Source organism: Pungitius pungitius, chromosome 11 (genome assembly GCF_949316345.1).
Source record: "Pungitius pungitius chromosome 11, fPunPun2.1, whole genome shotgun sequence".
NCBI lineage: Eukaryota > Metazoa > Chordata > Actinopteri > Perciformes > Gasterosteidae > Pungitius > Pungitius pungitius.
Genome location: NC_084910.1, coordinates 13806211 through 13819572, shown reverse-complemented (window position 1 = coordinate 13819572; position 13362 = coordinate 13806211). Strand labels below are relative to the sequence as shown.

The 13362-nt window shown below is 41.9% G+C and overlaps 2 protein-coding genes across 5 annotated transcripts; one reads left to right on the top strand and one right to left on the bottom strand.

The window, feature by feature from the left end:
* Positions 1 to 209: 209 nt before the first annotated feature.
* cd27 (CD27 molecule) lies at positions 210 to 7451 on the bottom strand. 3 transcript variants are annotated; one of them, XM_037453447.2, is made up of 11 exons: positions 7384 to 7451; positions 5633 to 5751; positions 5472 to 5551; positions 5301 to 5406; positions 3855 to 3906; positions 3407 to 3545; positions 3200 to 3325; positions 1543 to 1692; positions 657 to 698; positions 479 to 583; positions 210 to 342 (listed from the first exon to the last, which is right to left on the bottom strand). In XM_037453447.2, the coding sequence occupies exons 4-11, from the start codon at positions 5336 to 5338 to the stop codon at positions 242 to 244; spliced, it is 753 nt and encodes a 250-aa protein (XP_037309344.2). In that variant the 5' UTR covers positions 5339 to 5406; positions 5472 to 5551; positions 5633 to 5751; positions 7384 to 7451; the 3' UTR covers positions 210 to 241. The 3 variants fall into 3 exon arrangements, with proteins under 3 accessions (XP_037309344.2, XP_037309345.2, XP_062421645.1); XM_037453448.2 differs by lacking the exon at positions 7384 to 7451 and having other exon boundaries at positions 479 to 541; positions 5633 to 6848; XM_062565661.1 differs by lacking the exons at positions 5301 to 5406; positions 5472 to 5551; positions 5633 to 5751; positions 7384 to 7451 and having other exon boundaries at positions 3855 to 5120.
* tnfrsf1a (tumor necrosis factor receptor superfamily, member 1a) lies at positions 6987 to 12977 on the top strand. 2 transcript variants are annotated; one of them, XM_037453416.2, is made up of 10 exons: positions 6987 to 7144; positions 8885 to 8982; positions 9085 to 9190; positions 9278 to 9403; positions 9500 to 9649; positions 9779 to 9857; positions 10446 to 10501; positions 10762 to 10934; positions 11376 to 11496; positions 11645 to 12977. In XM_037453416.2, the coding sequence occupies exons 2-10, from the start codon at positions 8908 to 8910 to the stop codon at positions 11941 to 11943; spliced, it is 1185 nt and encodes a 394-aa protein (XP_037309313.2). In that variant the 5' UTR covers positions 6987 to 7144; positions 8885 to 8907; the 3' UTR covers positions 11944 to 12977. The 2 variants fall into 2 exon arrangements, with proteins under 2 accessions (XP_037309313.2, XP_037309314.2); XM_037453417.2 differs by lacking the exon at positions 6987 to 7144 and adding an exon at positions 7362 to 7481.
* The last annotated feature ends 385 nt before the right edge of the window (positions 12978 to 13362 follow it).

Below are 13362 nucleotides of genomic sequence, written 5' to 3'. Positions count from 1 at the left end.
CATTCACATTGGATATTTATTACCTGAAAAGTGTATTTACACAGAAACGCCTACACGTGTCAAGATGTGAAATATCTTCCATGTACAATAGTACATACCTGCATTTGAAAACCTGCTCATGCACGATCGCTGCAGTGTCTGTTTGCCACCGTTTGTCATCAATGTCCAAAAGCAACGGCAATGTTTTGCACTAAATGTTTGACCATCAAATCCCTTCTCATCAAGTTTAGGCTCCTTAAACTCATACTTCGCATTTCCCAAGAACTTCCTGAATGGGGGCAGATACTTCCTCATCTTCGGAGCATCGCGATGCTGGTTGGGGATCTTTAGCCAAAACGTAGCCTGAGAAACAAAAGAATCAGAGCAATTTTTCTTTGTGATTTCATTGAAATAGAGGGTAATAATTACTTTGGATTTGAATGAAAATGTGCATGTATTCTGTGTCAGGTTATCTGCCTCATTATAATACCCTACTAACCATGTTTAGATTTGATCCACAGTAAAAAAGGCTTGATTTTTGCTACAGCAACCATCGTGATCCCTGCACACAGGAGGGCGATTATCACCAGGAACCACACTGTGTCTGTAAGACATTTTTGAAAGATTGAGATAAAGCCTCACTGGAGAAGTACTTTTTTTTGTTAACTCTCCCTTACCATTGACTGGTTGAGAAGGTTCCAATTGAGTGGTAATATCTCCTGGTTTCCGGATTGAAGGGGAAGAGATAAAAAAAGAAAAAGGTTATCGGCTTACATTTACCGGGAAGTGCAGATTTACAGCCACACAACACAATCTATGATTAACTCATGACACATTCTGTGTGTACACTAAGGTCAATGCAGAGTAAACATATATTTAACCAAGAATTGCACATGTAGAAAAATGTATTTACATTATCACCTTTGTTTGAGTTACTTTTAATCATTATGCGAGTAAGGGTCATTCTAGATTACTCTACAGTGCATTGCTGGTATAACAGCGCAACCTATCACCATGGTTACAGTCCAAGTGAACTTATTTAAGGCGGTGATACACAGGGGTATTTTCCAAATATCTAATTGCAATTATAATAAGCTGTTGAACAAAAATACCAATGAATAACATAAAATACACTGTTCCAATCTGAACAGTACTTCAGACCGCTGTATCTATCCTTGGGGATAAGCGTTCATCTAGAGCCACTGACAGTTGGTGATTGGTTGAACCCTCGGACATGCAGTTAAATTGGATCATGGGTGAACCACATGAGCAGCAGAGAAGTTGGTTGCTGTCCAACTGATGCTGAAGCAGAGCAGATGTGTCTGATCCTTTTTTATGGTAACCATACATCCTGATGTTAAGTTTGTTTCACAGTTTTTCATGTTTCATATGTAGAAGTGTTATTTTTCAGTTTAAACTTTTCAAACGTCTGCTTGTTATTTTAGTAAAATGAGCAGACTGATAGAAGTCTGCCAAAACTGTACATTTGAATAGGTGAGACAAAGGTTTTCCCTTTAAAAAAATAGTTTTTCAGATGTGCTGCTGCAGCTGACTCTCGGGTACCTGTAGTGGATGGAGGGAGCGTGGGTTTGGTGGTGGTGGATGGCATCGCCTCACACTCTTTGCAGGAAGCGTCTATGCATCTGTAGCCAGCTTTACATTTGCACACAGCGTTACGAGTCGTGCTACATAGCGAGGAATACTCCATGTGTGCTGTGATAAAAAAAACAAAAAAACATCTGTCATTAGTCATTAAAAGATCAGGGTTGATCACAATTCTGAGTATGCTTGTGTGACACATATGCAGGTTGCCTGTAAAACATGACATATATCAGAAAATGAGAAATGACTCAAAAACTAGGCACGGCAAGTACAGATTTTGGTTTTGTGTCATCAGATGGTTATATCATTCCTTTTGATACATGTTCTTTAAAGATGGTCACAACTGTTATTGCTCAGTGAAAGCACAAGTTTACTTTGACTGCCTGTTTTGACTTTGCAGAAATATGTGCATACTTCAACACCAATTCAGAAATGAACAGAGATAAACACCTCTATGATTCCCATGGAGCCGTAAGCGATACAAGCTGATCATGCAAACTTGTTATACATGTTATACTGTTATACTGCACTTCCAAACAGCTGATGGAGACTAACATAAAACCAAATAATATTTTTATTGTTGTAACTTAAGAGAAGAGGATATTGTGTGGGTTCAAACATTTCCGACTAAATTAGTTTCGATAGCTGTTAATTGGCATGAGGCCTGTTTTTGACATTTTAAACACCCACCTTTATCCCTTTCATTGTAATGTCAGACTGTAATACAGGTGCACTGCAACATCGGATCGACACATGCTAACCTTTTGATTACCGTCTGTAAAGAGTCTCTTGGTGTAAAAAGTCAAAATAATCACACATGCTTTCTGTCACTTTTTAACCTTCTGTTTTTTTCCTCAGTGACCTTTAAAAAAAAGTCAAACAAGCTGTTTTTGCTCTCATGTGGCAGAGCAAAAACTTGAGTAACAACATTAGATACGACATTTGTCTGCTGCTCTTTCCGATGTTTATCACTTTTCTGTTTTTCTCTTATTTTTCCACCGACAAGACAATGGCTTCATATTTTTAACCTCCTCTGGTCTTCATCGCAGTGAGTGTGATGTGCTGCTGTTATACAGTTGTTACTGCTGTCAAATCCCACCCTAATACCCTCTGAGCTTTTACAGCGGTTTCTCAGACCCCCAGGCCCCCCAGATCTCCTCCTACTTTCAGTCTCTCTTTGACTGTATCCCACCGTGACACACATAAGGGGAAATCCCCCTTTGTATCCGTGGCCCACTAAGGTCTCTATCAGCAAACATTACAAACGCTACACACAGAGTTCAGTAGCAACTAATAACAGCCCATCTTCTTTCAGGACTTTGTGCCGGAACTTGACTGGTCACATCGCACAACCCATATAACATCATGCTCAAAAGTTGATTGCATTTCTATACTAATATTTAATCACTTCTGGGCATAACCAGTTAACATGTTAATTGCTGCTCCGCTCTGGGAGCAAGAACTCACCTGTTCTGTGTGTCTGAGAGATATGGCTTGAAAATTATACAATATCACAAAGGCTGTTTCAGTTGTGTGTCAATAAGTGGGATTGTCACAGTTGGGGTCTTGCATGTATTTAACACGCCACCAGTAGGAGAAAAGCTGTGAAGTTACTCACGTTTATCGCATTTTTGGCAAATTTCGCAGCTCATCTCCACGTTGTAGGTATCAATGTACAGGGCACCAGGGCAGGGGCGACACTCAATTCCGCAAGTTATAACTGGACGCCGCACCATATGTTCCCCTGAAATAATTACAATATTATAACTCATTTGCATCAAATCTATGAAATATATAAAATTAAAAAGGAGTAATGGTACAGTACCTGGAGGGCACTTGTTACAGCACAGCTGGGGTCCGTCCATTGGCCAGTCATACTGTGTTTCATTGCAGTTTATGGGACAAACGGGAGAAAGGAAGTAGGGACTGAACAGCAAAGTAAAAACAAAAACGTCTGGCTTCATCTGTGAGGAAGAAAACAAAAGGAAGACAGGAGGTTGAGGGTGAGGATCAGATTCGGTGGAAAAAAATGTGATTAGATTCATACACTAAACAGACACCGAGAGAAACAACATGCTTTAGATCGGCCCGGCGCTTTGTAGTATTCACACGTCATAATAAATATACATTACAATATATAGTACTAACACTAAAAAAATAAGCCCTGTAGTAACAAACTGCTTTTTTAAAACTTTACATCCTTAAGGAAGGGAGATTACAGGAAGCTAAACAAGGGTTTGGATGAAAAGGTGCCACTCAAAGCCTTTACTTACCGTGGACGAGAGTGTGAGAACAGATGCAACCTGGGACCCTCCGAGCGGGAGACTGAACAGGGGACCAGAAATGTATCAGGGGATATTTGGTAAAGGGATGACTCATTATGAAAGCCTAACATCTTGATGCTGTAGATATGCCTCATGCTGCTCTCTCTCATCATGTGTCAAGTCTTCTGCTGCGACCCCCTGCCTCTGTGCACACAACACGACCTCCAGCCTCAACTTTCTTTCCACAGGCACCGTCTCTCTCGTTTCTTCAAAAATCCTTTGGCTGCAAACAACCTCTCATACTCTCTCTCTCTCTCTCTCTCTCTCTCTCTCTCTGACTCTCTCCCTCCCTCTCTCTGCGTATGTCGGTCTCTTCCTCTTTCTTAGCCCTGCATGGCAGGTTAATTTCAGTATATTATACTCATTTGACTCCAAGCCCCCAACTGAGAGGAAGATTGTTATACCAAGAACATGCATCATTCTGAAGAGCTGCTCGGCAAAGTTACGATACATAAGGATTAAAAAGTTATCAGTCAACATATCAAATGTGACGTTAGTCATCTCATCATTCACACAGGAGTTTCAGGTATCAAGATATAGCTTTTTGAAGGATCTGATGGGTCTGCCTACAGATGTAGTGGTAAGTAACATACACCTGGTTTGAATTACAGCTATTTGCCGATGATCCGACCAATGTTCTGATGACACAACATTGTAGCCGCATTGAGTAATGAGTGTTTGGGGAAGTCTTCTACACAGCAAAATCCTTAGAGGTCATTTTCCAGTGTTAGGCAAAAGTGCAGAGTTGAAATCACACTTGAAAAAAGATTCAACAATTGTTACAAAATAGCTGGAGTCATTATCCAGTGTCAAGATCAGATTCATTTGCAACACTTAGTAGTTAAATTAACTCTTTGATAGGATTGAAATGTAACTGTACAATGTCACACTTCTTGGTATCAAGCTTAACTCCATGTAATGTAGTACATGGATTGGTGATGGTGCACCAGGAGCACAGGGTTGTTGGTTTGAACCCTGGCTTACCCATGTCAAAGTGTCCCTGAGCAATTCACATAACCCTGAAATGCTCCCTGGGCTAAAATGTAAACACCATGTTTTAAAAATGCAATATAAGTTGCTTTTGATAAAAGCATCAGCTAAATGACATTGTATTAAACAGTGAGCAGATTTATTTTGACACTTATTCGGGAGTTAAATTGTTAACACTTGGTTAAGTGTTGATTTAACACTGTCAAGATTGGGACAATATAAACACCAGCTTAGAGTTCAAATTAATTCTCACAGTGAATTTAACTCTCGGAAATTTGCTATGTATTCTCGCAGAAACATTTGACGAGTGACAACTTTAGGGGTAATTAGTTGCTTGGTTATGAACAGCTAATCAGATTTAGTGTGATGAACTTTCACAAACAAAAAGTGAAAAAGAGCCTGCACCTCAGAAACATCCTAATTGAGTGGCAGCCTTTCTTCATCTCGGCACGTCCGAAATTCAGCGGTTAATTTACGCTCTTCTTACGACACGCATCTTCCGATCCTCCGTCTGTCACGGGAGAACAAGAATTAGGACCCAAATGCAACCGCAGGATTCAGTGTAGGGTTACTAACTTTATCCGTTGTCCCAAAAAGACAATTCCCGGGCGTGAGTCCCGTGGCACGACGTCGGAGGCAAGTGGAGTACTGGAACTCTACAGATGGAGAGAGAGAGAGAAGGTCAGTCCAAGGTCGGGCAGAGGCACCACTCACAAACCGCCTGTGGGGGGGTCTACCGGGGGAAGAAGACGAAACGGACCGACAGCCCACGCCTGCAGGAGCAGGGATGAAATACAGCCACTGTCCTCATCTGTGTCGGCTGGGTCCTGCTCCAGGCTGTGGCAACGGGCGGCGTCTGGAGGAGAGACCAAGAACACACACACAACGAGCATGTGGCAACACAACACAACAAACAGAGGTGACAGACACATGAGGGAGAAGGAGACTTTGGGCGGGTAAAACACAGGCTAAAGGCCGAACGGGTCAGACAAGGATCCTGACACCGCAGACTGCAGAGCCGGGCCTACAGGTGAGCGGGCAGTATCATGAAGCCTCAAAAACACCAAAACTACAGTGGTGACTGGCAGAGAGATGACCTGGCATTATAACCACCTGTAAGTGACTAAGAGAGAACCTTGTGATTATAGAGGTTTCTGTGTATTAGTCTGCTTGCCGGGAACCTGTTGACGTCCGTTGGGATGAAGAAATCAGAAACAACATTTTTTTTTTTTTTTCATTTGGCTTGAAATATACAGAGTCCACAAGACTGAACTCTGTGTTCTCTGTCTGAAATACATTATTTGCATGTACATGTAAGAAAAGAGCTACACAAGATGTCTGTATATACCATATGACACATTAAGTCCTTGATAGTTTATGCGCACAAGCCATACAGAGAGGCAAGATGAAGGCACGTTTTTTCTGTTTGCTCGCTAAAAAGGAAGGATGTGGTTTTTCTGAGGAAGTATTTGTCTTGCTCCGCTGACTGGGCTCTTAGGTTGGCTACTGTACAAGCAACATGACACTCTGCTGGCCTGATGACTAAAGTACCAGCGTATTCCAATTATAGTGTTGTAATAACAATGAGAAAAAAATACTTATTACTACTTATTACTTATCACATTTTCTGGACTTAATTCTTAAATGTTCAGTGGTTAAAGTGATTCATTTTGGGATTTTTAAGAAGATAATTGATATACATATTCAATTGATTGCGAATCATGCAGTCTGTTTTACTTGCTCTATGGGAAGGAATGTGAACTTTTAATATTTGTATTGTTTTAACAGCACAAAGTGCACTTTGGAGGTGAGACATGTTGTGTTAAAAAAACAAGAAAAACAATTTTGGGTTCATTTAGGTCCACATGCTAAAATCATTAAATAAGATAAATGTAATTCTTCCTCTTATCTAACCCAAATAGTCATTAGATTGGTGTAACCCTGCGGACTCGTCGTGTTTCATCACAGCCAGTTAGTCAAACTTGTTTCTCTGTCTTTTTGCCCGCAGACGCGATTCCTTGAAACGGCCCCGTCGTCACGCAGTCATTTCCCGTTTGAGCCCGCCCCCCCCCCCCCCCCCCACCCGGTCCCGCGCGCGGAGGGGCCGCTGCTCGCTCTTCCTCCTTCGGTTGAGGACACCAGACAATAGTCGTGCCGAATAAAACCAAAATGTGCGTTCGTGGGTGAAGCAACGGAGCCCCCCCCCCCACCCCCCACCCCCACCTGGGCGCGTGACCGTGGTCGTGCAGGTAAGCGGGTCGGAGCGCGGGAGGGAGACGTCGGGTCTCCGGGTCTCTGCGGTGGGCGTCGTGTGGTCGCTCTTCTGAAAACGAAACCAACGATACAATCTGCCGTAGACTTTAGGTTTTTTGTTCTTGCGGGGGAACGCGTGAGTCGTCGCGTGCGGGTTCGCACCGTAATGTTTTTAAAGGTATAACGTTTTTTTTCAGGAAGAGAGGAGCGAGGCGGACAAACTAGTTCCACTAACCTCATGAAACTGGCAGGTTGTTTGTTTAGCTGTTAAGTTCTTCCAGTCACACGGTATACTTTCGGTCTACAACTGTTTCCAAATACCTGATGTGATGAGTAAGTGACTTTTACTTTTGATCCAAATAAAACACTAATCAGCGTTTCTTGCTCGTGGTTTGGTTTTATCTGCCACCACTTCTAAAGGTTCTACTGTTTAACAATGCTGATCCTGACGGACAAACGACACCTCAAACCACATTTGGTCCATCTCGACCTAAACAGGAATATCAGCAACTATTGGTTAAATATTCAATACCATGCTGGAAAACACATGTTTTAAATCAGGAGAATTGCTCCATTGGGGTTATTAAGATGGGGTCAAACGTTTTTTTTTATTAAGTTTGGACATATTTCATATTTTTAACCTTGTAAAATGTGCAACGAAGGATTTTCTTTACACACCAGAAAAGGAAGTGTGGCTCTTCTTCTAAAATATAACATGAGTCAAGGCCTAAAAACACTTGCCTAACACTCATTGTTAGGCTGGGTTAATAACTGGCCCTGTGGACCATTGGTTCATTGGTTTCTAGTCATTTATAGGAATAATATATTAAATAGTAAATAGGAACATGCACTAATGAAGCACATTATAAACTGAAACCTTCGGCCCTGTTGTCACTTTCGGCCAATGATTGTCCACCAAACAGGGTTATCTGATTGTATTGTATTTAGGTTTGTTTTTTAGTATTGATGAAGCTGGCTGAATAACTAACAGTATTAGCTTTATATGATCCTCATCAGTCGGTAACATGTCACGATTATAGAGCTGTCATGTCAAGTGTGATGGGAGATAAGTACCCTGCCGGGTTTGTGCACCACAAACACCTGTGAGTCATGCCACATAAAAGGCTCATCGGTGGTCTGTGACTGTTTGTTACTACTTGAGTATTCGTAGACTAGTTTGCTAATCCATGAAACAATTAGAGTAAATAAAACGTATGAAGAAAATAGTAAATATTCACTAACTATACTTAAGTGGGACTGGTTTCTGAAATCAACGAGGGAGAGAGAATTAGCTGTGAATTAACTGTGGACAAAGATATTTTATATGTTTTTATTCATCCATCCATCCATCCATCTTCAATATTATCTAAAGATAAAAAGTGCTCTTTGTGGAGACATCTGTTGATTAAATCAACTTATTATTTGTTGACAAAATAACCTGTGAGTTCATCCACAAAGAATATCTTTGTTCATCTTTGTACAGCCTGAGCCAGAGATTTTTTTTTACCTACGAGTTCATCTTGGAATTTAAGGCATTCAATGATTTGTTTTAAAGAGTAAAATTATTATTATTATTATTATAAGTTATTGTAAGTCGCTTTGGATAAAAGCGTCAGCTAAATGACATGTAATGCAATGTAATGTAAAATAGATCACACAATACCTGCGCACTATATCGCTACAACATTTGCTGTTAAAGTTGTTTTAAAGATGTTTTTTCTTTCATGTGTTGTCAGATGGATTGAGCTAAGCCTGAAAGATGATGGCGGCAGATGAGCTTGCAGGAAGATTGACCAAAAAAAACCTTGTTGGCACAATACTGCTCGTCCTTATGGTGAGACAGATATTAAAAATCACACCCTCAATACCTAAAAAGCCTCCTTGTGACGGGCCATAAGCTTTTCTATGTACATTCGTTGTATTTTCTGTGTTCCAGTGCCTTTCCCTCCCCACTCTGACGTTGTCGGAGCCTCCAGGGGAGCCGTGTCCACACGGGGACTATGAGGTTGAAAAGGGGATTTGTTGCAACAAATGCCCTCGAGGTACCGATCTACATGATGCAGACTTCTTCTGCCATTGAATCCTTCTGCAAAGTAACTGCGCTCACGTGGCACGTTCATGTCTTCCAGGTACCAAGCTTGTAGAAAAGTGCAATGCTACAGGTCAGAGAAGTAAGTGTGAAAGCTGTCCGGAAAAAGAATATACAGACCAGGAAAACTTCCACCCTAACTGTCATCGTTGCAAGACCTGCAAGGGTACGGCATCACTACCTGTTGTCCTGAATCAGTTTATCTGCTTTGATCGCTTTGTGTTGTATCAATTAATGGTTTGCTTTTTTTTCCTTTTCCAAGTGCATGAAGAGACAGTGTCAGCGTGTCAAAAAGACCAAAACACAGTGTGTCGCTGTAAAGCTGGTTTTTACAAGTCTAAAATCGACTCAGAAGCCTACCAGTGTCTCCAATGTACCACATGTGGCGAGAATAAAAAGCAAAAACAGGAATGTGAGTGTGATCCACAGCATTTTTACACTAAGACTTTGTTATGTTTGTGCAATATCCTTGTCTTTATCCACAGTGGCTCATCAAGTGTTTCCTCGGTTTTAATTTCAATGCTATTTTTCTTTTGCCCAGGTACGGCAGAGAAAAACACTGAGTGTGAATGTATAGAGAACTACTACAAAGCCAAGAGCAAGTGTATACTCTGCACGAAGTGAGTACATTCATGTAAAAAAGCTTTGGTACACGCACAGTTCCCATCCTGCTGTTTGGGATTGTTTATTTTCAGAGTTGCCAAAGGGGAAGTTGAATTGTTGAATTGAAACTCGCAGCTCACTTCCGACTTTGTTAAATCTTTCCAGTTGCAGGCAACAGAAGAGAGAAGTCACAAGACTTTTCAACTGGGTTTCAACATGTGCCCATTGTTTAAATTATTTATCAAACATAAAAGAAACTCTCATGGACTCGTGGACTCTTTACTTCAGTGGGTAATAATGTCATGCTATTAATGAGGGTTGAGTGAGTTGTGAAGTAGGTTCACAGACAAAGATATTTGTCCCAGTTCAAAGGGGGGAATGGAAGGCAGCCCAACAGAACAGCAATCCTTAGCCTCACTCTCAGCCTGCCTTCAGTAGTAATGATTAAAGATTCCTGTGAAGCGTTGACTGAATTTTACCTTCAAGTGAAGTTAAACACTCTTGCCGTCTTTAAAGAAGGCATGCCTGTGTTTGTGTTAATCACTTCCTCTTAAGATTTCCACTTCCTCCTTTGTGTTAAAGAATGTCCTCCCTTTTCTTCGCAGTTGTACCGCTGAGTGCCAACATCACTGCTCAACGGCACTTCCTGTGACTACAATAGGTGAGCGCATGTGATCAGGTATTATTATGGTCTTTTTTGTATGTCGGTTGTTATCTTATTAAGAAATACCCTTTTGAATGAAGTAAATATTTTGCAAAGCCAAGCTATTTGTGTGAGCAAAAGTGTGCACTTATATATTTATAGATGAGTTTCTCCTTTGTTTCAGAACAGCAGAATGCAGTTTAGTCTACGTACATGGTTGCTTCTTTAAACTTGTGTCCTGTCTTCATGTCTTCTTCCTTATGTGCATCATCATGAAGATCCTAAAAATGATCAATACCTGATCAAGACGATTGCTGTAGTTGCATTTATTGCCGGGGTGTCTCTAGCGGTGGTGGCTATCGTCACCTTCGTGGCCACAAAGCGGTTCACGAGGAAGAAGTTGCTGAAGCAGTCCAGCCTCCCGGCGGACGGCTCCCCGGACCCGTGCGAGGTAAACCGACCGAACCGTCCGTGGTTACCGGGGTTGTAATAAAGACGGCATTAAGGCGAGACCAAGTCATGCCCGAGACCAGGCCAGGGTGTAATCAAACTGCATCAGGACTAAGACTTTGAATAATTCTGACAGATTTCTATAAATACGCCAACATAAAACATATAATATATATAGTGTATCATGAGAAGTGTCTTGATAAAGAAAAGGAATTACAAGGTGGGTGTTTTTCTTTTCTTGTCTGTGAGCATTCACAGTAATGGGAATGACAGACAATTCACAGGTAGTTAGCAACATCCCTGCAGCCATGTTATCGACCTGAAGGTTGAGCAGACTCAGCCCCTAAAAAAGTGGATTTGAGGACTAGAGCACTTGTGGTTTCTTTTCTCTGCTGTGTGTGCGTCTGCAGCCCCTAACACCTGACCTGCCTTTGTCTCATAGCAAGTCCTGGTTCACAACGAGGAACTTTCAGACAACATGGGTGTCAAAGCTGTCCCCCAAAGCCCCGTGAGTGAACAGGAGCCGTCCAATCTGCCCGACTGCATCCCCCTGGAAATCAAGAGTACGTACATCTGACACTTTACAAAGCAGCAGCAGCATGTGTTCCTGACCAATGGCCCAGTGGGTTTCACCTCAAACACACAGAAAACCATTGTGCTCACCCTCTCCTCCCCTGAACCCCCCCCTCCTGTCCCACTTTCCCTCTGCAGTCCCCGACCTGATCTACACGGTGCTGGACCTGGTCCCCGTGCTGCGGGTGAAGCAGCTGGTGCGTTCTCTCGGTGTGAAGGACACAGAGATCGAACAAGCAGAGGTGGATCACAGGTCCTGCCGCGAGGCTCACTACCAGATGCTGAGGGTGTGGGCCGAGAGAGGGTCGCTTGCCGGTGCGGGCGGTAGAGGCGGAATGATGCACTGGCCCTTGTTGCAGGAATTGTTGGCCGAGCTGAGAAAGATGCATCTGGGACATGCAGCCGAGGAGCTGGAGACAAAGTACGGCATTCAGTAATTCTGCACCGTGCGCCAAGCGAGAAGCTCATGAAACCAAGTATTGTTCCCATCAGAGCCTCAAGGTGTACAAAGTGACACAGGGCTCCCTCCAGCAGTTTCTTTGCACAGTAACCAGCGACGCTGAGAACTCTTATCGCTCCACTCGCTGTCTTAAGAAGACAGAATCAAACTACTGAGAGCGGCCGATCAAATGATTTATGAGCGGAGATGAACAATAATGATTCACAGATGAATTATAAAACAATAAATGTATCCATGTTATATTTTTAAAGAGTTAGATGATAAAATGTATTCAAGCGTCCTCCTGTACGTTAAATATGAAGCTACAACCAAGCAGCTAGATAGCTTAGCCTAGCGCAACGACCAGAAACATTGAAGCTGTTGGCCTGTTTTTTTTCTGGGGGTTATATTTATGGGAAGGCTTTCAAAAGCTTCATCACTGTGCACAGCTTTGCTGGGACCATTTGTCGGGGCGAAATTAGCTGTAGAGGTGTAGGTGTCTATGAAATATAGGAGGGGGAAAGAGGTCTTATATGATTTCATAATAGACTTTTTACTCTTTGAGCGAAGTTCAAATTCTAATCCTGACTACTCAGTGCTGCGTGCCACGGGGTTAACTGCTAATGTTTTACGAGTAGTTCCTTGTTACATTGTTGAAGCCGTGTGTTGAGATATTTACGGAACAACATCAAAGCCAGGGAAGTTTGTAGTTCCTGGTGGAGAACAGAGCCGTGCCGCTTCGTACGGGCTTTTGAGGACCCAATTTTCATTCTTTTGAGCCCCATCTTACAAGCGTTATTCATTACTGTAAGAGGACAAGACACACCTTGTCTCAGCCTGCCTCAGCCAAGTCCTCTTCTCTAATACCAGTCCTCTTGCATATGAATGAGTCACACTCAGAAAGACTGAGGACGTGTTATTCCACTGCACTTTTATCAAACTGTGTTGTATAAATATATATAAAATGTATTGATGTACAGATATCTACTCAAGATGTTTTATATGTTAAATAAAATAATCTTGGTATGACTTTCTCTGTCTCTGATTTGTGCCATACATACAACCCGAAGCTTTGAATTTAGATTCACAGCATATTTTCCGCTATATATTCAAATGCATCTTTTTAAACCTTTTCCGATCTTTTATGATCATTTGCTTTCTTTCCTACTGTTGCATTCTTTGTCCACTTTCCTGTCGCTCACCTCTTCTTTCCTGCGAACACTGCTGTGCTTTCTATTTGACTCTACCATCAAACACGAGATCATCATGATCGATTTACACATCAATGCCTCTCTCTATTCAGCAAGAAAAATAAAACTGACGCTTCAGACTTCTGTTCGCCTCTTTAAAATGATTTTCCACTGTATGCAGAAAGTTATCAAGTCTATGATCTAGGTTTGATGGACATGCAAAAACA

Bases quoted from the DNA above. Each gene is read 5' to 3' on its own strand.
- tnfrsf1a (XM_037453416.2), top strand. From the start codon at position 8,908: ATGATGGCGGCAGATGAGCTTGCAGGAAGATTGACCAAAAAAAACCTT. The intron at 9,191-9,277 runs GTACCGATCTAC...CATGTCTTCCAG, and splicing joins TTGCAACAAATGCCCTCGAG to GTACCAAGCTTGTAGAAAAG. The intron at 9,650-9,778 runs GTGAGTGTGATC...TCTTTTGCCCAG, and splicing joins TAAAAAGCAAAAACAGGAAT to GTACGGCAGAGAAAAACACT.
- cd27 (XM_037453447.2), bottom strand. From the start codon at position 5,338: ATGAAGAAAGGCTGCCACTCAATTAGGATGTTTCTGAG. The intron at 3,546-3,854 runs GTAAGTAAAGGC...TCTTCCTCACAG, and splicing joins TTCTCACACTCTCGTCCACG to ATGAAGCCAGACGTTTTTGT. The intron at 584-656 runs GTAAGGGAGAGT...AATGTCTTACAG, and splicing joins ACCTTCTCAACCAGTCAATG to ACACAGTGTGGTTCCTGGTG.